The sequence below is a fragment of the Serpula lacrymans genome, assembly GCF_000218685.1.
Source record: "Serpula lacrymans var. lacrymans S7.9 unplaced genomic scaffold SERLAscaffold_20, whole genome shotgun sequence".
Lineage (NCBI taxonomy): Eukaryota > Fungi > Basidiomycota > Agaricomycetes > Boletales > Serpulaceae > Serpula > Serpula lacrymans.
In genome coordinates this window covers 154,423-177,420 of record NW_006763309.1, presented here as the reverse complement: position 1 = coordinate 177,420, position 22,998 = coordinate 154,423, and the positions used below count along the sequence as shown (strand labels likewise).

At 48.7% G+C, this 22,998-nt stretch overlaps 10 protein-coding genes across 10 annotated transcripts; 3 read left to right on the top strand and 7 right to left on the bottom strand.

The window, feature by feature from the left end:
• Positions 1-185: 185 nt before the first annotated feature.
• SERLADRAFT_454136 (uncharacterized protein) lies at positions 186-3,902 on the top strand (the record flags this gene model as incomplete). Its single annotated transcript, XM_007324525.1, has 11 exons — positions 186-238; positions 288-626; positions 683-920; positions 970-1,081; positions 1,140-1,533; positions 1,583-1,824; positions 1,876-1,925; positions 1,978-2,861; positions 2,916-3,220; positions 3,272-3,439; positions 3,496-3,902. The coding sequence occupies 11 exons, from the start codon at positions 186-188 to the stop codon at positions 3,549-3,551; spliced, it is 2,841 nt and encodes a 946-aa protein (XP_007324587.1).
• SERLADRAFT_443896 (uncharacterized protein) lies at positions 3,885-6,215 on the bottom strand (the record flags this gene model as incomplete). Its single annotated transcript, XM_007324524.1, has 12 exons — positions 3,885-4,138; positions 4,192-4,281; positions 4,332-4,455; positions 4,509-4,926; positions 4,984-5,147; positions 5,207-5,287; positions 5,338-5,468; positions 5,522-5,677; positions 5,747-5,865; positions 5,914-5,934; positions 5,991-6,017; positions 6,073-6,215. 12 exons carry the CDS (start codon positions 6,213-6,215, stop codon positions 3,885-3,887), a joined length of 1,728 nt encoding a protein of 575 aa, XP_007324586.1.
• A 348-nt stretch (positions 6,216-6,563) lies between these two features.
• SERLADRAFT_480650 (uncharacterized protein) lies at positions 6,564-7,854 on the bottom strand (the record flags this gene model as incomplete). The annotated part of the gene is made up of 4 exons (XM_007324523.1): positions 6,564-7,392; positions 7,462-7,487; positions 7,552-7,626; positions 7,696-7,854. 4 exons carry the CDS (start codon positions 7,790-7,792, stop codon positions 6,730-6,732), a joined length of 861 nt encoding a protein of 286 aa, XP_007324585.1.
• A 610-nt stretch (positions 7,855-8,464) lies between these two features.
• On the bottom strand, positions 8,465-10,529 carry SERLADRAFT_480646 (uncharacterized protein; the record flags this gene model as incomplete). The annotated part of the gene is made up of 7 exons (XM_007324522.1): positions 8,465-9,038; positions 9,103-9,372; positions 9,429-9,528; positions 9,583-9,656; positions 9,726-9,981; positions 10,036-10,164; positions 10,215-10,529. 7 exons carry the CDS (start codon positions 10,262-10,264, stop codon positions 8,889-8,891), a joined length of 1,029 nt encoding a protein of 342 aa, XP_007324584.1.
• A 739-nt stretch (positions 10,530-11,268) lies between these two features.
• On the bottom strand, positions 11,269-11,442 carry SERLADRAFT_340852 (uncharacterized protein; the record flags this gene model as incomplete). The annotated part of the gene is made up of 1 exon (XM_007324521.1): positions 11,269-11,442. A coding segment is annotated over one exon (174 nt), but the record flags the coding sequence as incomplete, so codon positions are not given.
• A 1,970-nt stretch (positions 11,443-13,412) lies between these two features.
• Positions 13,413-15,024, bottom strand: SERLADRAFT_480645 (uncharacterized protein; the record flags this gene model as incomplete). The annotated part of the gene is made up of 4 exons (XM_007324520.1): positions 13,413-13,691; positions 13,754-14,317; positions 14,383-14,599; positions 14,650-15,024. 4 exons carry the CDS (start codon positions 14,958-14,960, stop codon positions 13,605-13,607), a joined length of 1,179 nt encoding a protein of 392 aa, XP_007324582.1.
• A 29-nt stretch (positions 15,025-15,053) lies between these two features.
• Positions 15,054-15,556, bottom strand: SERLADRAFT_480640 (uncharacterized protein; the record flags this gene model as incomplete). Its single annotated transcript, XM_007324519.1, has 2 exons — positions 15,054-15,487; positions 15,549-15,556. The coding sequence occupies one exon, from the start codon at positions 15,484-15,486 to the stop codon at positions 15,157-15,159; it is 330 nt and encodes a 109-aa protein (XP_007324581.1).
• Positions 15,557-16,037: 481 nt separating this feature from the next.
• Positions 16,038-18,741, top strand: SERLADRAFT_443891 (uncharacterized protein; the record flags this gene model as incomplete). Its single annotated transcript, XM_007324518.1, has 8 exons — positions 16,038-16,502; positions 16,559-16,637; positions 16,690-16,989; positions 17,040-17,535; positions 17,585-17,724; positions 17,781-18,130; positions 18,180-18,348; positions 18,395-18,741. 8 exons carry the CDS (start codon positions 16,038-16,040, stop codon positions 18,739-18,741), a joined length of 2,346 nt encoding a protein of 781 aa, XP_007324580.1.
• Positions 18,742-19,654: 913 nt separating this feature from the next.
• SERLADRAFT_374955 (uncharacterized protein) lies at positions 19,655-19,813 on the top strand (the record flags this gene model as incomplete). Its single annotated transcript, XM_007324517.1, has 1 exon — positions 19,655-19,813. The coding sequence occupies one exon, from the start codon at positions 19,655-19,657 to the stop codon at positions 19,811-19,813; it is 159 nt and encodes a 52-aa protein (XP_007324579.1).
• A 19-nt stretch (positions 19,814-19,832) lies between these two features.
• On the bottom strand, positions 19,833-21,474 carry SERLADRAFT_480625 (uncharacterized protein; the record flags this gene model as incomplete). The annotated part of the gene is made up of 4 exons (XM_007324516.1): positions 19,833-20,217; positions 20,271-20,376; positions 20,435-20,534; positions 20,586-21,474. Coding segments are annotated over 4 exons (978 nt in total), but the record flags the coding sequence as incomplete, so codon positions are not given.
• Positions 21,475-22,998: the final 1,524 nt, after the last annotated feature.

Genomic DNA, 22,998 nt, shown 5'->3' with positions numbered 1-22,998 from the left:
TTTATAACGCGGGTATATGCCAGAACACTCACCGCTCGGTCTGCAGTCTTTCGTTTACACGCCCATCGCTGGTAGACCGGCGCAAACCAAAGCAAATACCACGCCAGATGGCCTCTATTTATTACCCGCGACTGCATGCTCTTCGCTTTCCCTATCTCTTATCCACAACACATCGTAGGGCAATCATGACAAGCAGCCCCGTAACAGCAAAGGTCATCGATGGCAATCTCGTCGCAAAGTATGTCTCCCACTTAATTCTCTATTCACACCCCCTCATCTCTCCCAAGGTCTATTCGCGATAATGTCGCTGAGCAGATACAGACTTTCCAGGCAAAATTTCCTCGTTTCCAGCCCCAGCTCACCATCGTGCAAGCTGGCAGTCGTCCTGACTCTAGCGTTTACGTTCGCATGAAAGCAAAGGCCGCCGAGGAAGTCGGTATCAAATTTAGACATGTTACACTCCCAAACGAGGCTTCAGTCGAAGAGGTCGTCAGTGTCGTAAAGAAACTTAACGATGACGAGCAAGTAAGCGGTATACTCGTTCAACTCCCCCTGGGCGCACATGTGGGTGCCGATGGGGAGCGCGTCGTCACTGAGGCTGTCTCGCCGGAGAAAGACGTCGATGGGTAAGTCTCACTCCACTTGTGGGAATCGTCCCTGTATTGAGACATCACATTGGTAGATTCCATGCTTACAATATCGGTCACCTGTCTTCTCGTGCTTCTTCTCCTCTATTCGTTCCTTGCACTCCTGCCGCCGTGATCAAGCTCCTAGAATCTACTGGTGTCCCCCTAGATGGTGTAAATGCCGTTGTACTAGGTCGTAGCGATATCGTTGGAAATCCTGTCGCAGCTCTCCTTAGGAGTCGCCATGCAACTGTTACTCAGTGCCACAGCCGTACCAAAAACATCGAGGAAATCGTAAGAGTAATACCTTAGCTTCGGTTTTCATGATCCTGAGTTTTCTCAGGTTAGGAACGCGGACGTTGTTGTAGCAGCTATTGGAAAGGCCGAGTATATCAAGGGATCCTGGATCAAGCCTGGAGCCATTGTCATTGACGTCGGCATCAACTATATCCCAGGTAATTTTGTACATTTCTCAGATCTGCTTGACTTGAAGGCTAAGTTCTTTATCTCTAGACGCAACTAAGAAATCAGGTCAACGTCTCGTCGGTGATGTGGAATACCTCACTGCAGCTGCCACAGCTTCCCACATAACTCCAGTTCCTGGTGGTGTCGGCCCTATGACTGTTGCAATGCTCATGGTCAACACTCTCAAATCTGCGGAACGCCTCTGGGAAAAAGCCAGAGAACGTAAGATCACACCACTCAAACTGGACATCAAGGAAAAGGTTCCCAGCGACATCGAGATTGCCATGGCGCAGACTCCCAAGCCAGTCACTCAGCTTGCTCAGGAGATGGGTTTACTTCCGGATGAGCTGGAAAGCTATGGTAAATACAAGGCGAAAGTCGAGCTTAGCGTCCTGGACCGTTTGGCACATCGCAAGGACGGCAAGTATATTGTGATTGCTGGGTGAGTTTATTCTATCTTTCAACTCGAATACACATGAACTCTCCCTTAGAATTACACCGACGCCATTGGGAGAAGGAAAGTCCACGACTACCATTGGTCTGGCTCAAGCTTTGGGCGCACATCTCGGACGTCCCGCTTTTGCTTGCGTCCGTCAACCGAGTCAAGGCCCTACGTTTGGTATCAAGGGAGGCGCTGCTGGTGGAGGCTACAGTCAAGTCATTCCTATGGACGAGTTTAACCTGCACTTGACCGGTGATATCCATGCTGTCACCGCTGCCAACAACTTGCTGGGTAAGTAGCTTTAGCATGGACTTGTTACCTTCATTAATTCCATGTCTGTAGCTGCTGCCTTGGACGCTCGTATGTTCCACGAAGCTACTCAGTCAGATAAGGTCACTATTCACCATGTTTTTCCCTGAACGCTATGAGCTAACCCACTCTTAGGCATTGTACAGCCGTCTCGTTCCCAGCAAGAAGGGTAAACGAGAATTTGCCCCTCTCATGTTCAAACGTCTCAAGAAGCTTGGCATTGACAAGACGAGCCCCAACGATCTTACTCCCGAAGAAATCAACCGTTTTGCGCGACTTGATGTTGACCCTGAGACGATTACCTGGAATCGCGTCCTCGACACCAATGATCGTTTCTTGCGTAAAATTACATTAGGCCGTAACCCTACCGAAAAAGGGCACGAACGCGAGGCCGGTTTCGACATCGCGGTGGCAAGTGAATGTATGGCCGTACTTGCACTGACCACTGGCCTCGCAGACATGAGGGAACGTCTGGGTGAGATGGTAGTCGCCACCAGCAAACGTGGAGATCCTATTACCGCTGACGATATTGGTGTCGGAGGAGCGCTCGCTGTCTTGATGAAGGACACTGTCAAACCCAACCTGATGCAGACCATCGAGGGCACACCGGTCTTTGTGCACGCAGGTCCTTTCGCCAATATCGCTCATGGAAATTCGTCTATTCTTGCCGATCGTGTTGCGTTGAAGCTTGCTGGAACGGAAGAAGGCGATTCAGCCGACCGGGTTGGATATGTCTTGACCGAAGGTGGTTTCGGTGCCGATATGGGTATGGAGAAATTCTGCAATATTAAGTGTCGTGTGAGCGGTCTCAAGCCCGATGCTACTATCATTGTTGCGACGACTCGTGCTCTGAAAATGCATGGCGGAGGTCCCGAAGTCACCCCTGGAAAGCCCCTCGCTGATACATACACCAAGGAAGACCTTGTTACCCTCAAGGAGGGATGCAAGAACCTGGTCAAGCATATCCAGAACTCTCGCAAGTTTGGTGTCAAAGTCATCATCGCCATCAATCAATTTGCGTAAGTATATTATTTTGTTCATGATACTTATTCTGATGGCGTATTGCACGATAGCACCGATACTGCTGCTGAACTAGAACTTGTTCGCCAAGAATCGTTGGCCGGTGGTGCTGATGCAGCAGTTGTCAGCAACCACTGGGCGCAGGGAGGATCTGGTGCCCTTGATCTGGCTCACGCTGTAGTAGAAACCTGTGAAGGAGAGTCTGGTTTCAAGTTCTTGTACGACCTCGACCTTCCTATCGAAGAGAAGATATCTGTCATCTCGAAGGAAATCTATGGCGCTGATGGCATCGAGCTCAGCGAGCTGGCCCAGAAGCAAGTTGATACTTATACCCGTCAAGGATACGGAAACTTGCCAAGTACGTCTATGCCGCGTGGTTTTCATTTTGTTTCCTGACCATCTTCGGTAGTTTGTATGGCAAAGACGCAATATTCCTTCTCGCATGACCCTTCGCTTAAGAATGTCCCAACTGGATTCACTATTCCCATCCGTGCCGTGCGCTTATCTGCTGGTGCCGGTTTCTTATACCCCATTCTAGGAGACATGCAGACCATGCCTGGTCTGGGTACACGACCTGGTAAGAGGATTGTCTTGTGTGGGTGTTTGTTGAGATGGCTCATAAACCTTTTGCAGGATTCTGGGAAGTTGGTCTCGATAACGAGACCGGCCGAGTTGTCGGCCTGTTTTAGGTGTATACTGGGTTGTTCTTCTCTCGTTCTCAACGATCGTGAGAGGAAAGTAGCTTTGATCTTCATCAGATAGCTTCCACATTGGAGGCGCCGTCTCAACACGGAGTTTTGTGCCGTTCAACACGAGCAATGTCCCTCCAGGTGTTGTAAAAAGTACGTAGCGCTCATTATCATGGGCATCCCGACGCCAGCCAGCGTCGTACATATATGTTTGTGTGCAGCAGATCTTTGTGAAACCATTTTGCCTTTGCCTTTGCTGTAGTCGAGTTTAATGACCAGTATAACCAGTTGTTTATTTGTCCGTACGAGCAGTGGTAATGTCAGACAGTAATTCTATGATAATGTTACCCCAACTGTCTTTCCACCTGGTAAACGTGCTGCAGGAAGACTCATAGCCTTGGTTGCCTGAGGGAATTCGGGCAAAGCGTTTGTCGCGAGGGAGCCACTTTGCTGATTGAGGGTAATAACATCGTATGCCGCGTCGACATTCCAGGTGAATGTATTGTCTTGGGTATCTGCGTAAACAAAGGTGTTGTTGCTGGTTCCATTGCCGTAGTTTCCACTCGCGGTTTCCCCGAAATATCCGGCTGTTGGAAGACAATGAGCAAGTCGAAAATAACATGACTGTATTCATGCTTACAAGCCAGCTGGCGCTCTGTGATTGTAGAGCCCAGTATGAAAGGAGCGGGCAAGACGTCGCGGTTGTATGAGTGATCAAACGACGAATAGACTATTCGAGATATCAGTACAAAAGAGTCGACCAGAGAACACAGCACGTACATAATGTCCCATTAGTATTCAAGTAGCTGATGTTGATGTTGAGAGGATATTCGAATTGGTCAGACACCGTTGTGACACCGTTGTGCGTTGACAGGATAGTCCCAGTGGCTGTTTGCACCACATTCTGCACATAACTTGAATGACAATCCGTTAACCACACCCTAAAAACAAGCTCACCTGCGTATACGTGTTGTCCAGATAATACTGGGTGTTTGAGTATTCCAGATTCTGCTCCCATACGACTTGATTCTCCTGCCCACTGCCGCTCACGATAGTCGCCTCGATTTTTAGCTGTCGCGTTGCTTTCACTGTAACGTTCACATCTCCACCGCCAACACTCCCCGTCGTCTCCGTGACTGCATACGGCTGCGCCGTGTAGGACGTGATGTTGCCCGTAGTAGGCTCAGAGGAAGAGTCCGTGATAACCTGCAGCAACCCGGTCACATACCAGTTCTCGTTGAGAGTGTGGTTCGCCTCTGCCGATGCGACATCAAGGGAGATATTGTGGGGCAGGCCATCTGCAAAGACTGGAACGAAAGGCGTAAGGTCTATGAAGTAAGTCGGAAGATCGAGTGCTCCGTATGAGGTGATTGGCCTGTTGAACGAGAAGAGTTGGATAGGGGTAATTTTTTGGAATATGGGAGGCACTTACTGCCAGCAGGCAGGATTGATTCCTCCTGTGAAAATGACTGCATAAGGAAAAGCGACACCTGCCACTTGTCCGTCAACGAGCATGCGAACCTCGCGGAACGGTCCACCGCCGTAGGTGGTACCGGCAGGAAGATCGCCGAGGTATTCATCTGCGGTATTGAAGTACTGGAGAAACTGCGCGTAAGTAACCAGAAATCATGCTTCACACGTATATCGTATTTTACCCAAAATTCCTCGTCGCCATTGCCCGAAGCGTAGAGTTCGGCAAATATTTGAACGGTATTTCTGGGCAAAGTCACGTTGAGCTGTGAAAATCAGTGCAAGCTCGTTACAACGACAAGGGGTGCGCCCATACCGAAAAAGTAGGAGGGACAGAGGCGACGTCATCGCTATTGTTGGCCATGGTTGATATGGGGATTATCAGATCTGCCTGGGCAGCAGTCGGGTTCTGTGCAGATGCCGCATAGAATGTCGCGTATAGCGTAGCTGTCGAATCCAATTATAAATCTGCAAGAGTAACGGTCAAAAAGAAAGCTCACTGGCGTATTGCCCAGTTAAACTGGACGTCACTTCATTATCTAATTCCAAGGAAAACGTGCCAGGTTTGGCAAATAGGGGGATATAGCGTGTAACGTCTTTCGAGTATGTCCAGATGATGCCATCAGGTGTGGGTTCAGGAGTCGATGTGCGCCAGACTGGACAGAGTGACAGGCAAATAAGCACAGAATTACTTGTCGCCTTGGAGGGGAAAGAAAGGGGCTCACTCTCGACGTTCTCGAACGTGAATACGCCCAATCGATCATACTGCGTCCCGTTCGAGGTTACTGTGAAGTTGAGGCTAATACCTGCCCATGACCCCACGTCCCCACAATCCGTCGGTGGTCTAATACAAGACGTTCATATGATCTCGAACAATAGGGGGTAAACTTACGTGTATTGCACAACCTCGGGGCTAGAGCGAAACAGTGAGCTTTTCCATCTAGTGTTTCATCGATAATCAACACTTACGTTCCATACGAGTTCCCAAACGTGTATCTGACACCGCGAGTGAGTTCGGAATAGGGTAAGGGGTTAGGGAGTACACGCTTACTCGAACATCTTCACCGTGCAGGTTTGTGCATCCTGAGCGATGGGTAGGGGCTCGGCAACCTGGAAGTCGACCAGGACTGTTGCCCTGGCCAGCGCTACGAGTAGCAAGCCAGAAAACAGCTTTGCAAAGGCACTTTGCAGCATCGGATTTTCCTGTCGACGTTGAAGACTGAGCGACGGTGGGAACTAGCACTGGCCTTGGGTTGGCTGGCGATGTCTCCTGAGAGGAACATAACAGAAATACTTTAAGTACCTCGTGAATCGCGAACCGCGATGCCATATTACAGCAGCTATAATAGCGTATAGCGTGGTTCTCTTCGGGAGAACTTGTGATGAATTCCCCTGATATGTTATCGAGAACATGCCCATGTGCTCACGGCCAATGCGACCGGCGGGTGAACTGGTCCAGGTGTGGGAGATAGACAACATACTGCTCGGCAAGCCCGCCCTTCCAAATTTGATCTGATAACACCTTTACTGAGAACTAGATAGCAGGGGTTAGAATAAATATATAGCTCCTTGTAAGACCCGGAGCGACAAATACCATATTGGCTTTACAATAATTAAAGGCACGAAGGGACGAACAGTAATTACTTGCAACTGTTAAGTAAACAGACGCCCATAACATTCCACTAGATATACTTGAGCTCTTTCCTGTTTACAACTCATGACTGAAGACATCCTCCGTCGTGGAGATGGCATGGCCGTTACCAGCATTGCCGTTGCCCTCCGGCACATCTCTGCGACTATCATATAGCCCACCTCCGGCGTCTTCAGGGAACTCGGTGGTCGAGCCACTGTGCCTGGAATAGGTATCACCGTCACCCACCGACGACTTGCTCTTCTTCTTCTTTTTCTTTTTCGACCCCGACTGCTCTGAGAGAGAATATGCATCCTCTGTGCGTGCCCACCGATCCTTCTTATCCTTCTTCTTCTTCTTCTTCGACCCACCCGAGGAGGGAATTGCATCTTCAAAGTTGGCGGGATAATGCCACCTGCCACTGCCAGTACCAGAACCTGCTGTATGAACACTGTTGGAGTCGCGTTCTGCATTGTAGAAGGATTCCTCATCTTGATGCCAAAGATCGTCATGGGGCCGCTGGGGCTGGCCAGCAGCAGTCGAGTCCTGGCGAGAGAGCGATGACGAATGCTGACCGGCCTCATAAGGCTGGTCTTCGAGAGTGGAGTGAGGGTTACGATCGTTATAGCGGGATGCCCACTGAGAGCGTTGCTCGTGGCGTTTGATAACAGATGTGTCGACAAGGCCGTAACGCTGAGCCCACTTTGGTGTGCGGGAATGATTCTTGTTGTTGCGTACGTTCTATGAAAAGTGAGTGTAAGCCCGTCATGATACGCCAGAGAAAGCGACAAGTTGCTAAGGGTTCCTTACCTGTATGTAAAAGTTATGGGCATGGCCTAATTGAAGGTATTTGCGGTAAGTGTTGTAACATGCGCAGAAGAGAGTCATACACCAACGCACCAGGGAAGTATCCACAGATAGTGCACAGTAGATTTGTCCAAAAATCCGAGCCTAACCCGAACCTTGCCGCGACGGCTGAAGACACGGACGACGACGACAGACATCAGATTGCCGCTCACCCACGAAACGAAAGGTGAGGCTTACCAAGGGGAGGAAAGAGGGTACCCATGATGAAGAGAAAGACGGCATAGCCGTGATATCTCTTTGGCTTAATGGCTGATTGCGACTGAGCTGGAGCCATCGTCGTTGTCGTTGTCGTCGTTGCTGCGATAGCTGCACATGAGCGGAGCAAACCTGGTTGTCGGTCTCAATTTGAAGGGTCGCCCAGTACAGCGCTGCACGTGGCTCCTCCCGCCAATAGCCGGCCTCTTTGTGTCTTCGCCTTTCAACCGTCAGTCCACAGTCAAACTCGCTGTTTGACTGAAAGTGCTCCAAAGGTATCATGGACATCGAAGGCAACAGCGAGCTTGCGGAAATTGCCATACCCATGAGGCATGTGAGTTAATTATCCCACAACCATTACTGAAACTACTTATATTGTTATTCGTTACTCAGTAATATTCACCCACTCCATTCTGGGTTTCAGTCCAACGAATTATATTAATACCATTCGAGTTTTCTGCGGGAACGTTCCAGAATAGAAATTGGCAAGTCTTTGGAACCACTTCTATGCTTAGTTGCAACTGCGGGACGTCTTGTACTTGCCATCTGCTCGTATATGCTCAGCGCACAACAGAGCAGATGTGTACATCTATTCCACTCGTGGTGCCGAGCCCACAGTTAGGCCATTGGTCCTACATTTATCACCAAAAAGATGGGCTGTCTTCACCTGGCAAGCAACCACTGACACCGAAACAGTGCCTCTTCGCTACAAAGCAGGTCCCATCACCACTTGATTTCGAAAGGCCATTTCCGATACCCATCTCGCAGATATCATTACCTTCAGGGGGGTCATTATCGAAAGACTGTTGGCGTCTCCAAGTTATGCATAACGATCGGAACAACCCGTCACGCCGGGGCAGTATAAGTATCACATCCTTTCAACAAGTAATGACCGCTCACTATACATAAATTTCATATGGCTGTTCTCGCTCTTCGTCTTACCACACAGCATTGCCCAGCCTGCCAGGACTTCTTTCAGAGTTCCTGTCGACTGTCTCCCCACTCACGTCAGCGCTCGCTCTAAAACAGAAATTGAAACGTTGCTATGTGAATTACAATTGTGTTCAAAGCACCTATACAGATCATCATACACGTATTACAGTACGCAGTTTGACAGCAAGACTATTGTGATACACTCTTTCGGTTTTCTAGTTTCAATCTTTAACTTGAATTTATCACGACTGAGCAATTGGCTCGGTTTCGTAGAACTTCATTACGTCTTTGACGTCGTCCTTGCTGCCAAGGAATACAGGGCATCGCTCGTGAATGCTCGTCGGAACGATGTCGAGAATACGCTTTGTGCCTGTTGTTGCAACGCCTCCAGCCTGTACAAGCGTGTTAGTTTCTCAGCTTGCAGGATTTGAGCAAGCTGTCAAGATGTGTACTAACCTGCTCCGTCAAGAATGCCATCGGGAATGCCTCGTACAGCAACCTCAGCTTTCCCTTCTTACTCTTTCGGTCATCCGGATATCCGAAAATGCCACCATACAGCAAGGTGCGATGCACGTCTGCAACCATAGACCCAATGTACCTGGCGGAGTATGGGTTACCGGTCGAAGGATATTTTATAGACTTGAGGTAAGCGGTGACGGGTGGGTAGAAGTACATCGAGTTGCCCTCGTTGAATGAATAAATTTTCCCCCGGGGAGGTATTTTGATCTGTCGATTAGAGATATCAAGTTAGAAATAGGGGATCAGTGACGCGAAAGACATACATCAGGATGGGTCAAGATGAATTCTCCAAGAGCAGCATCAAGAGTGTAACCGTTCACACCCGAACCGGTCGAAAGGACGAGATTGGCAGAAGAACCGTACCTTGAACAAGGAATTTAAGGAGAAGCCGGGTGAGAACGGAGGTTGAAGACATACATAGTGTACCCTGCAGCTACCATCTCGCACCCGGGCCGCAAGACGTCTTCGATAGTGCCTTTCGAGTCTGGTCTCTGTGATGCGATCGCGTGAGTGACTGGTATTCGTATTAATTGCTGAAGAGTGGCAAGATTCGGACATACCACTTCATAGATGCCAAAGATAGTACCGATGTTGACACCAGCGTCAATGTTGCTACTTCCATCCAAGGGGTCGAAGACGACGCAGTACTTTCCGCGGTACCGTTCTTCAATAATTATAGCATTGTCGAGTTCTTCAGAGACAAGGACGGCGGTCTTTCCCGACGCGCGAAGTGCATTCACCATGATGTCATTGGAGAGGACGTCTAGTTTCTTCTGCTCTTCGCCCTGGACGTTTGTCTCGCCGGCAAGGCCAACGCTGTGGGACGTCAACGCGTCAGGGAGGATGAGACACACGACGGACGGCGCTTACAGATTGATGAGACGTGCTTTACGGACATTGGTGGCGATGAATTTGGATGTGACCTGGATTGCAGTCAAGAGGAGGGTGAGATCGCCTGTTGCTGCTGCACCGAGACGCAGCTGGTCGTTGAGAACATGTCTAGCGCATGAAAGTGAATAAAGGCGAGTAAGGGGGGAAAGGGAGCTAACCTGGTGAGGGTGATAAGGTCTGTGCTGGGAGGCTCTTCGGTAAGTGACATGGCGGGGTAAGCGGTGTTGTATAGTGGTAAGAGGTTATAGTGGTAAGAGGTTATAGTGGTAAGCGGTTATAGTGGTAAGAGGTTATAGTCTTTGAGGTTACAGTGGTAAGAGGTTATAGTCTTTGAGGTTACAGTGGTAAGAGGTTATAGTCTTTGAGGTTACAGTGGTAAGAGGTTATAGTCTTTGAGGTTACAGTGGTAAGAGGTTATAGTCTTTGAGGTTATAGTGGTAAGTTATATAGTGTCTTTGAACACGGACGGATTCGGACAGCTTTCACCACAGGTTGCCCTCCCTTTCTCACGGTCCGACACGGTCCGGCTGTCCGTACATAGTACATATCAATACAGCAGATTACAGATAAAGCAAGAACACAGCCACAACACATACGCCTTCACCGCTTCCTCTTCGTCCCAACAACAGAAACAGCCTCTTTCCCCTTTCGTGTCCGTAGCGGAATGGGAAACGCATCACTGTCGTCGTCCTCTTCTTCCACGCCCCCCACTCCCTTCTTCCCACCCCCACCAACACCGCCAGTGTATCCACTCTCACCATCACCACTCCGGATCCCACTCGTATTCCGTATGATCCTCTCAGGGCCCCCAAGCTCATCACCCGATCCCGTCTCCTCTCCCTCATCCTCCTCCTGCCCTTCCAACTCTCCATCCTCTCCGTCCTCGTCCGTATACGCACGCGATGACGCCTCAGCAATCGCAGCCGCAATTTCTGCACTGATACTCGCAACCCTCGCCTCAAGTGGTCCTTCCGTTCCACCACCATTCAGGAACTCACTCGACCTCGCAGCTATGTTCCCAACACTTTGCGTGAACAACGCAGAGATCGTGCGCATCGACTCTTCTAGTTCCCGATCGACGTCGTCTGATATCTTCTGTTTTTTCGCCTTGAAGTTATATTTACTGTGCCACATACCCAATAAGCTCTCAGCTTGGTGGTAAACGTACATCATCGATACTCACATGTTCGGATCTGGTTCCCATGATGGATCGTGCGTTCGCATGTGTTGTGTCAATGTCGTTCGTCGTGTAAATGTCTTCTCGCATTCGGGATCTTCGCATTTGTATGGTCGCTTTCCCGTGTGAGTCCTTCGATGTCGCGCAAGACTGCTCGAATCACCAAATGTCTTACCGCACCCTGGATACTCACAGCAATGAGGCTTCTCACCCGTATGCACTCTTTGATGGACGTGTAATGCAGACCGCTGGGTTACATACTTTTAGACATAGTGAATGCTCATTCAAATACCATACGAACCTGAATAAATGTCTTGCCGCACCCATTGTGTCCGCAAATGAATGGCCGTTCGCCAGTATGTATTCGCATATGACGGGCGAGATCACTTCTGCGCGTAAAGGACTTGCCGCATTGAGGATCTTCACACGTATGTAAATGAAGAATCTTCTCCTTTTCTCTCTGTTTCCTTGCCTTCTTGCCTTCTGGGGCAGGTTTTCCGGGTGATGATGATGTAGATGCGACGAGTTGTTGCCGCTGGGGAACTAGGGGAGTTGTTGTAGTTAGAGATGGATGTGAAGGTGCTGGCAATTGTGGTTGTGGTTGTGGGGTGTGGTTCTCTACCTCACTTGAAATGCTTTCATTGGCTGGTGAACTCCCTTCCTCATGGCTAGCTTCGGCCGCTGCTTCAAAGTGTGCCGAAAGATGCGTCAAAATATCGTTCAAGTCGTTGAATTCACCTGAAACAGACGTGTGATGATCTGGCGACGCTCCAGACGTCCGTGCTCGCGGGATAGGTGGGGTCGCATGTCTCATTCGGTCCACCATTCCCTCCATCTCCCCTCCATCCTGCTCGCTCTCACCTTCCGAGGGATAAATCAAATCAAGACCCTCGCCACCGTTTTCCTGAGTATCCTCTCCTGCAATCGACTCTCCTGCGGTCAGCGAATGAAAGGCAGGGGCCGTACGAGTGGTGCGCTTCTCCTTCTCCTCTGCTTCGCGCTGCTGGGCAAACATGGGATCTTTGGCTGCAAGCGCCTCGGCGCGTTCGTTTTCTGCTGCCTGTGCGTGTGCAGCTTGCAGTACGGCAGCGAGTCCACTGAGATTGAGACCGAGACCTGTGATACCATCGCTGCTCGAGATGTCTTGGTCGTGATCGTGGTCGCCATGGTCATCATGCTGACTGTTCACACTGTTGCGCTCGTGTTCGAGGTAGGCCTGGCGTTGTTGAGCGGCTGCGCTGAGGAGTGCGGCTGAAGCGGCTGATGCATTCTGATTGAGCAATGTAGCTATTTCGCGCTCGAGCATCTCTACAGAGAAAGGTTCGGATAAGGATAGAGAATGTGGATGATGGTGGGGGTGTGAGCCAGAATCAAGGTAAGGGGACATGCTGGATGGGGGGTATGGAGGAGAAGACGTATGGGCAGAGTCTGCGTCGACGTCTGCTGCAGATAGTAGTGGGTCGTCATCCTCGCCGAGGGGTTCGTCGTGTACGACGTCCGACAGGTCGAGGACAGGCTCGTCGTGGTCCATGCAAGGGAAATCACGCCCTTCCGGCGGTAATAGGGAGTGATAGAATAGAAATTAAAAAGGTACTGCAGGAGAAATGGTCAACATTGCTGGCGCGAAATAGAGAGCATATGATAGTCACTGTGTTCCTTGATGAAGCGTTCCTGGTGAGTGTGCCCAACACGAAGAATAGCGTATATGGACCAGGTGAGATGGCCGTCGACTGAACCGTGACTGTCGTTGAATGCGGTCTCCGCCACGTGCTCGGGTGGCACGAACAGAGCAGCCTGCCATAACTTCATCTCATTTGCACACCTCAGCTTTATCGTCTTCACCAGCTTTGGTACAGGCACTGGCAGAGGCAGACGTCTTGAAAAACCAACAGGTTTCGCGGACGAACATAGTCAAACGGTACGCAGACATATTTTTATGGTTTTCCTGAGGTTCGCAGCCTTCCGAGTCGTAAAGGCGAGAATCTTCCAAGTGTTTTCAGTCGCTGCCCAATAACATACAGCGAGATGGCATCATGACAAAGCGTCAATACTCTATCATGTCCTTCAGGCTTGCAACGAGTGAGGTTTTGCCCAGCAACGAGTAATTGACAAGAAAGACAATGGCGCAGTGACAAATATCAATGGTCGACCTGCGTGGGCCGAATCTACCGCATTTTGCTTTGAGTATGTATATAGCACCCAAAATACTTGATAGGCCGTTCATTATTGCTACAGGTGGTATGCGTATGCGAATTGTTCTTTATGTAAAGCTCAAGCTTCTAATTAGAAATCCGTATTGCAGTTTGGAGAAACAAGAATTGGTTAGTAAATTGACTCAAAAGTACATGTTTTTCCCAGAACAACCATGCGCCTAGTCCTCCCAAATGTTCACCATCTCTGACTGGTGTGTCATAACAGCAACGTCCTTCCGAATTGGGTTGATGCGCGGATAGACGAACTGATAGCACATGTAAAAACTTATCAAATGTCATCATCAACTTGCAGCGTTGCATTACTCACCCCTTCATTATACTCGGCCATCACCTCAGCCGCAATGATTTCCTTATCTTTAAGTAACGCCTCGTATGCCTTGACTAGCCCATGCATCTGTAAACCTACCCCACCCATTACAAATGCCATGAGAACCCAGTTTGTCGTTCCAGTCGCCATCCATGCCAGTGCGTGTACAGGAGAATAGACGGTCAGCAGCACGCGTTCGAGCTCGCCAGGCGTCCATACCTCGAGTTGCTGCATCTGTGGTTGTTTAGCACGACCTGACGATCCAGGCGAAGGAGTCGATGGAGAAGCAGGACTGATGCCGAGGAGGAATCGCCAAAATGAGACGAACAGCCGCCAGAAAAAAATGAGAAGAGATTTGAAAAGGCGCAGGAGGCGATTGACCAGAGTAGGGGTAGGATTGATAACTGATGTCGACTGCGCGCGAGAGGGCGAGGGGACAAAAGTCGCATGCGGAGAAGAAACCGGATCTGTGCGATGATATATCCTATAGATTCGCGTCTGGGTGAAAAGATGTAAGGCATTCAGAGTTGAGCCACCAAGAAGTAGAAAAGTAGCTGGGACAGTCTTTTGCAGGAAGACGAATCCAAACAGTCAGCTAATATTCAAGCCGTGACTGGGAAAGGACCTACCCAATCAAACCACGAAAGTCCATCGCGTTCTCTGTACATGTCTTCCCAACCGAGATCTGCGTCGGAGATCGCCTGAGCTTGGGCAACACGCACCCACAAGTGAAGAAGGTGCATGCTGGCCCCGATAAGAAATGCACTGGTCTTTGGTGCAGGTAGGGGCAGGTTATTGGGAAACTGAGACAGCTCAAACGCAATCCAAGACGGAATAGAAGATATTCTATGCAGCGGTTAGATGTCAAATCAAAGGATAGAGGTATAGATTTGCACCTCTGGATTATCCCTTTCTTCCGAACCACTCTTTTGGGCATCCCAACGGTTTCTGAACCTGTCCCCGTGCTCATGCGAGCTTTTCTTTTACCTGCTAAAGGAGTTGCATATGGTGGAGGTCTTCGTGAACGTGCCGCCTCCCAGTCGAATGGTGTGGACGACGATATGGACGGCGTAGACGATGGAGAGTTAACATAAGAAATACGCGTTCTGGGGGTGACGGGCGTTTGTGTACCACTACCATTGTGCGAGATAGGTGAGCCCGGGGCTGTCGTTGCGCTTTGAGTCTGTGCAAACCGTCGAAGAGACATCGATACTCAAAGTGCTTGAGGAAGAAAGAAAAGAAAGGCAAAGGGTAGTAGTGAAGTGTCTGTCACGCGTCAGTCACGCGACTGGTGCATTTTGTCACAAGCATCATTTATTTCCTAGTACGTATCGTATGGAAATCAATAAAATAATGGATATCAGGATGAAATTCCAAGGAATTTGCCAGTCATGAATCCGATACTAAACTAGCCACGCCATCGACAGCCTTAGTAGTGCTTCCAAAGCACCTCCTAACGTCCTTATTCCCCAGATATCGTCGTACCACACCTGGAACCATATGCAAGCCATCACCACGCCATATACCACACCCGCTCCTACCTGAGGCCACGTGTGGTACTTCAACCAGACACGAGATAACGTTATCAAGCTTGCCCAAGGGATAACAATCAGCGATACGATCTTGGGCTGAAATATCGATGGAGGCAGTGTAGGATGTGGTGGCAGGTAAAAGCATGCAAGCGGAATGTAGGTGGCGAAGAAAGTGACAGCAGACGCATGTGTGCTAGGCATGCTGAATGTTCCTGCTTGTAAATGTCGAGTGTTCCGGGCACGTAGATGATTGTTATCCGCACCCATACGTCACTCTCCCTCTAGAATTCACATTGTATACTGGCCGCTTTTGCCTCACAGCTCTCTTAATCGCCTTCGCCGAGAATGAACAAAATGTGGCCCCTGCTGCGAAGTATGCTACGCCTGCGGAGCGCGAATACAGAACGAACCCAGCAGTTATGGTCGTGACAATCTTTGAAGTCTGCATATACAAGGTCGTGCCAGCAATGTAGACTCGTCGTAGGCTGGAATCCTATGATGTTTAACAAAACGCACCTCGGCTAAAAATTCAAGCCAAAACGGAAGATGACTATTGTTATTCCTCCTCATCTCAGACACCCGACAAAAAAAAAACCGTTGCTTGATTCTTGGGTTATGTCAGGCAAAGGGAGAGTGGAAGGACAAGCGTGACAATGTAAGCGCGGATGAGTGGCCAGTCACTAGTCACATGACTTGCGTGGAATAAGTTGTTAGGAGCATGATTGCATTCCCTCTGGGCCACTTTCACATTTATGTCTTCAACATCGCCTGCCGTTATACGTTCATCTGGCGTTGTCTCCCCACCTAACACCCAGGATGCATCTCAGAATATCACAACGACAGATAGGCTAGTGCTCGACTATCTGCGATCTAGAGGTCACAAACCAGCAGAAAAGGCGTTTTTGGAGTCCCTCGGAAGCGTTCCCTCGGATGATAACGCAGGACAGTCAGAGAACCTGTTATCTTCTGAAAACCTGATCAAGAACCTGGCTATTCATGTCCAAAAACCGTCTCGTCCTGGTGAGAACCTTCTCAAGGAAGGTTCGAATGTGTTAAAAGAGCTCACTGCAATGGGAAACCCACCCACTGTTCAAAATCTTATCGCCAATATTGGTCCCGTTGGTGCCGAGGAAATCCTATCCCTTGATCCAACCGATAAAAAAGAGGGATTCAGAGAACTGGAATCGTGGGTTGACGGTTCTCTGGATATGTATAGGGTATGTGGGCCACCTGCGTCTGACTGCGCTGAATATTATATTAATATATTTCATAGCCTGAATTCCGACCCATATTGTTCCCTATATTCTGTCATTTTTATCTTGACCTAGTCCAACACGGATTCAGGGAAGCCGGTATGTAGCTTCTCAGAAATATGTCGCCTGTCTCACTTTGTTTTCTTGATAGCCTCAAGCTTCTATTATACTTTCTCACCATCTTTATTGCCCATGCATCATATCACTCTGCGTCATCTTTCGACTTTGCTTCTACCTTCTCATGTCCAAAACGATGAAGTTGCCCAGCATTTTCGGAATGAAAAGTATGTTGTGAAAATGACACGTTCAGGATTCAGCCTTCTCGTGGGATGGCTCATTGAGGGTGTTGGAGGAGAGGCACCTGGTCATGGCGACGGTTTTACCGGAGAGCGAAGTAAGAGAGGAAGAGCGGCAGTAATGCGCGTGGTGAATAACCATCTACGATTCGATGGTAAGCTCGTCATTGTTTTCCATGCGGAGTGTGTTTACAGTGCAATTCAGTAACATCGACCACAACGATGGTGTCGAACAGTGCTTGGGAGGAGTCCACAGGGCTTTTATCTTCCTTCGTTCCTCAGACCAGTGGCAGTGTATCATCTCCGAGTCCGCAGGCTTTCAATGCACTCAAAGGCGAGTTAAAACTTGGTCCTGCACCCATACCTGAAGAACTCCGGACGGAGACTGAGCGGGTCCTCAGAGAACAAGCCATGGTAGAAAGGGACCCAGGGGCACAGTATGACCTCCATTATTCAAGACCAGCTGCTGTACAAGGACTCGTTGCACCGACAGAATCCGATTTACTACCACATCCCACCTCATTCAAGGCAATCGATATCCAAAGAGAAGTGGAAAAAGTTCGCGATGCGAGAAAACGCATTCGGCTCGACCCTTCCGTTCTGAACTCCACCGACTTGAACATGGTCCAAAATAGCGCTGCTGTCCGAGCACGTGGTCTGCCGAGTATATGTGCTTATACTCTACATGACGTTGGTGAAGGGTATGTTTAACTGATTCGTTGCCCGGTGATTACTAATATGTTTATGAAGAGCGCCGATTTGCGCCTTTTCTCCCGATGTCACTCTCATGGCTGCTGGTTTTTCAGAATCTTATATCCGACTGTGGAGTCTTAAAGGCGAAAACTTGCAAGCTCTCCCTGGCAATGATCTCCCGGACTCCATACGGGGTGGTAAGCGCTTGACCGTCCATTGTTCGCTTCTAGGCTTAGTGTTGGTAATGTAATAGGTGGTCCTTTTCGTCAGACCCAAGATACAGAAGCAGGCACTACATCACGGAAGCTAGTCGGTCACAGCGGAGCAGTTTACGCACTTTCCTTTGATCCTCTCAGCGGTTCTGCCGCCCCACCGAGATATCTTCTCTCAGGCTCGGCCGATTCTACTGTGCGTCTTTGGTCACTGGATACATTCACAAATGTTGTCGCATATCGCGGCCATCAAAATCCAGTTTGGGACGTGCAGTGGAGTCCCATAGGGATCTATTTTGCTACCGCAAGTCGAGATAAGACCGCAAGGCTTTGGTCCACAGATCGCGCGTCTTGCCTCCGTATTTATGCTGGTCATCTGAGCGATGTAGATGTATGTATTTGCCATAACGATGTGACCTTCGCTCACATCATACGCGAAGTGTATTAGATTTCATCCTAATTCGCTGTACCTTGCGACTGGGTCTAGTGACTGGACAGCCCGGTTGTGGGATGTTCAGGGGGGTTCATGTGTACGCGTTTTTATTGGGCATCAAGGGCCAGTTTCGACTCTTGCGATAAGCCCGGACGGGCGTTATCTTGCCAGTGCAGGTCAGTATCTTTTGTGATGTTTTTTAGCATTTCTCACATCAAAAAGGAGTGGACCTTTCCATCAGCTTGTGGGATCTAGGCTCTGGTCGCCGGATTAAGAAAATGACAGGGCATACATCTGCAATATACTCACTATCTTTCAGTGCTGAATCTTCAGTACTAGTGAGCGGAGGGGCAGACTGGACGGTTCGATGCTGGGATGTTAAAGCGGCTGGTTGCTCCGAGGCTCCACGAGAAAATGCGGAACCGGAAGTGCCTTCCAAATCACTAGCTTGTAGCTCGGACTTGATGGCTACCTTTTCTACTAAACAAACGCCCATCACCAATGTCCACTTCACACCCCGAAACCTTTGCCTAGTTGCAGGCAACTATGTACCCGTTGACTATAGATGACATCCACAAGTAGGTTGATGTCCCTGGTACTGAAATAATGAATGTTAATCAGGTTCTCCATTTACATAATTTGTAGTGAGACGAAGTTGATCAGTAGGTTCAAACATAGGATACAGACTGCATTGCCCATTGCTGCAGTATCCCCTTGGGGTGTGCCTTATGAAAAGCCTGTGCGATAGCTAGCGTTTTGGTTGGCTTAAAAGACCCATCTAGGTCAGGTTGGTTCATAGTAACGACCTTTGGGAGCCTGGTTCAAAAATTGGCATGCGACGGCACCTCGGGGTCAAAGTTTTCGGCATTGCACCCAAGGATTGAGCGAGCACTTCTCCTGCAGGTGCTTTCGTGGAGGAGCCATTCGTGAGAGATATAGCCACCTGCATATAGGATGAGGGATGATATATTCTAGATGATTGAGTTCATGTTACTACATTATTGATTATTGATCACCTATGTAGGTCAGTGTATGCAATTCACATCAATAAAACAGTGTCAGCGTGGGATACACCTCCACCACAATGATTTGCACCTAGTCTCCCTTCCTAATTCAATATAATGATGAGAGTCGATCATATCTATGTTTATATAACATGTATCTATTCCAACGAATCAATAAATGATACTCACAAAGCCCAGTCGATGTACTGGTCATTCAGGCTTGCTATGTATACTAAGCACACTGTTTCGTAGATATCGGTACCACTTAAAAGCAGATTAAATCCAATGTGCTATATTCTATTCACAATACTAAACAAAATTTCTCTGCGACGAGGAATATAATCCGATGGCTCAAATCTTGTCTCTACGGGACAAATAATAAATCGAATGACGCTGTCAAGTGTATACCAGGGTGCAACGAACGGCTAACTTAACAAAGTAGATACATGCATACTGATATGTACAGGATAGTCCTGAGATGATGGTAGGGAGGGCAGTGACAGAGATATGTAGGATGAGACGACATGGGCGGGTGTTAAAGCGTCTCCGTGATCAAATTGGAGGTTTCAAAACTTCGTCCCAGGTCTTGGGCAATGATGGTAGTGCACGTAGGAAAGCTGTAAACCACATCTCGTAAAATTTGTCTCCGAGTGTCGTTAGAGATTCAACCAAGTTGTCTGAATTGAGCTCATCAGCAGCCTCCGTAGCCTCGTTCATGAACGGTATGATGTCTGTGAAAAAGGGTACGAAAACCTTCAAAACAGGGGAAAGTTTGTGTTTTGTTCTCAGGACTGAAGCCTCCAGCATCGATAGCGCCCATCTTTTAGTCTTGTCGCTAGAGCCAGGATCGTCTGCAGCGAGTATTTCAAAAAGCCACAACCTCTCGTCCTCCGTTAAACTTTTGCGTTCGTGGCCAACGCTCAACAACACGCATAATATCACCCAGAAGAAAGATTCCAAGTCATCCGCAAATGTATGAAGCACGGGTTGATTTTTATTCCACATGTTCAGCATCCGCCTAGAAATGAAAGGGAGTGTTCCCTGAAGAGATTTGAAGACTGAATGACAGGCTTACCCGAAGATGAGCTACTTACCGAACGATGTTTCTCAAGCTTGCGATCAAGCTCTCGCCATCTGATTGCCTGGTCGCCGTCAGAGATCACGCCCACGCATTTTGTCAAGTTCTTGGTGCATTCGAACCTAGAATACTTTGACATCAATACCGCTTTGAGCTCATTATCAATTTAAGAGGACCTACCGTGTCAGGGGCTTTCGTATTTCGGGCTCTGGTAACAATAGAACGTTACCATCGCTGACATCGCGGTGCAGCCATCCATCCTTATACATATTATAGTGGCCTAGAAAGGGAGCATCAGTCCTGAGCGACGTCAAAACGGGGAAATACTCACCCATCATTCCATGGAACATGCCTTCTAAGAATTGGTACGGCCCCGCAGCCGTCTGGAACTTACAGCACTCCGTTTTCAATATCAGTCGCTTATGTACTCTGTTTTCCATCTTCACGTCTTCCTCCTGATCTTCCATCTTAGATTGTGTTTCCTTCTCCGCCTGACTGTTGGGTCCCTTCGATGGTGTATCTTTTGACCCCTTGTATATGAATTCTATTTCTTCCAGAAGAAATATTTTTCTAATCTCCTCCTCAACCCACGCCCCCTTTTTACCATGTTCAACTGTGTACTGGGCGTAAACTTCAGGTATTCCCATCTCTCCTTGAGTGAAACGAAAAACTTCAATCTCGTCATGGCCGTCCAAAGGCCATGAATCTTTCAGGATCATGGAAGGCGGCGGAGGACAGAGGTCGAGTTCAGGGATGGGCGAAGGCTGGTAAGTTGGGAAAAGATGGGATTCATCGTTGCGATCAATTCCTTGCCATTCAAGCTTCTCGGAGCCTTGATTCTGCTTGTTTGCTGGGTGAGCAGAGCCTGACTTGTGGCGCTTGCTGCTTCCAGTTTCAACGGCATGTTCGCGTGATCGTTTCCCAATACTTGAGACGGTAGAGGTTCGATTAGAAGAAGGTACGATGCCTTCAGTGCGCGGGCGTGAAGTGGAGGTGGGATATCGAGCGGTGGAAATATCTATCGTAAGGTCTATGACATTGCTGAGTGGATCATCCAATATCTTTTTCGCGTCATCGACCTTCCTCAGATGATAAACATGTGTGACACGACCCCGAATAGATTGGCGACGACAAAGTAAGTCAACGACCTCGTAAAGACCCCAGTTTGGGATCAAGAAGTAGTGATTGTTCCGCGATGGATCGATCCCAGCCTTCGAATCGTTTTCCCATGAAAGTATGCCCACTATTCCGTTGACAAAAGCGGCAAAGCCATCTTCTGTCTTTAGACTCAGCGCAGAGCTGCAAATCACGCCAGATCTTTGATAGAAGTAGAATTGAACTTCGGAAGTTTTGTGGTTGAAGCCGATAACCAAAACGAAGTAACGGTTCTCGTGAGCAACGAATGTGCATCGTGCGTAGGTACCAGCCTGTTTGAGCAGCACATTCCAGTCGCCCTTCACCTCGCACGCGATAGCTAGATCTTGCCACGACACCCGACCATCCAGCTCAGATTCGTCGGCGACACCGTTTAAAGACACTAAATCTGGCTTCAATGCATGGGTAGTCCCGCCCTTCATTTCTTTATTGTAATTGTAGAAGCGTAGACCGTGATAATAGCGGTCCTTAGGGATTTTAGGGTCTGCGGAAAGGTGAGATTCGGAAGTATTGATGATCCGGTTCAGGAGTTTCGTGAATGGTAAGTAATAGGCACTCTCTCCCGCAGTCGGCTGGGGCCAATTTGCTTGATCAAAATTAAACCCTTGGTCAGAGAAAATTCCTTGTTCTCTGAGTTCTTCCAGGACAAGGTGCGTAACGCCATCATCTGCGGGACACAAGCGCCCCATCACCTCTTTGCTCTCGAAGCGTGCATCATGTAGTTCATAGTAAACCAGTTCTTCCATCATCTTTTGACATCGTTTTGTCCGTTCTGTAAGCATCACGTTTTGGTCAGAATACCTTTGTGACGTGTGTGTACTTTTGGCTAGAGGAGTGCTTTTCACTTCGCGAGAGGTCACATTGGGGAGGCGAGGAGGAGTTATGTTTGGCTTTGAATCCTGCGTTTTTGATGCGGATGGCTCAGGTGAACGCGGGGGTTCTTGACTCATTGTGAATGGCGTTTGTCTTGGATGAAACAAAGCTGATGGATAAAGAAACGATGTGGCAATCGCGATAAACTGAGCCACGCTGGCGCCTACATGTGTCTACATGTGAACCTGATCATGTGACTGCTATAATGCTCCTTAGGAAAAATTGGTCATTTCCAAGGTCCCCAAAGCTATTGTGGGACTAGTCTCCCTTGCTTACCTAATTCAATATATTCCTGGTCCCGAAGGAGACCAGGTGTGTCAACCATAAATCGACCGCGCAAAACGTATCGGTTGGTCGGTGCGAAGTCCGAGCTTACTAATTATTCTCGGCACACATGTCTGAGGAAATGCACTGCACGTTTTAACAAGAGGCACTACTATCATTGGACACCGGATGCAACCAGTAAGAGATATGCACTTGGGCCTCCAGAGGCTCAAAGATCACTGTACAGGTAGCTAGAAAATTGTCAGATGTAGAATATAGTATAGAGAATATAATTGTGAAAGAATTTAGTGAATAGCTTATCTGTAGCAACAACAACAGACCTGACACTATGCTCTTGAACTCCAGAAGTGTGAATTTTGAGGGAAAGATGGCCAGATTTGACCAGATCTCGTGCTGGGAATATTGCAATATCTTTCTAGAAAATGTCAATA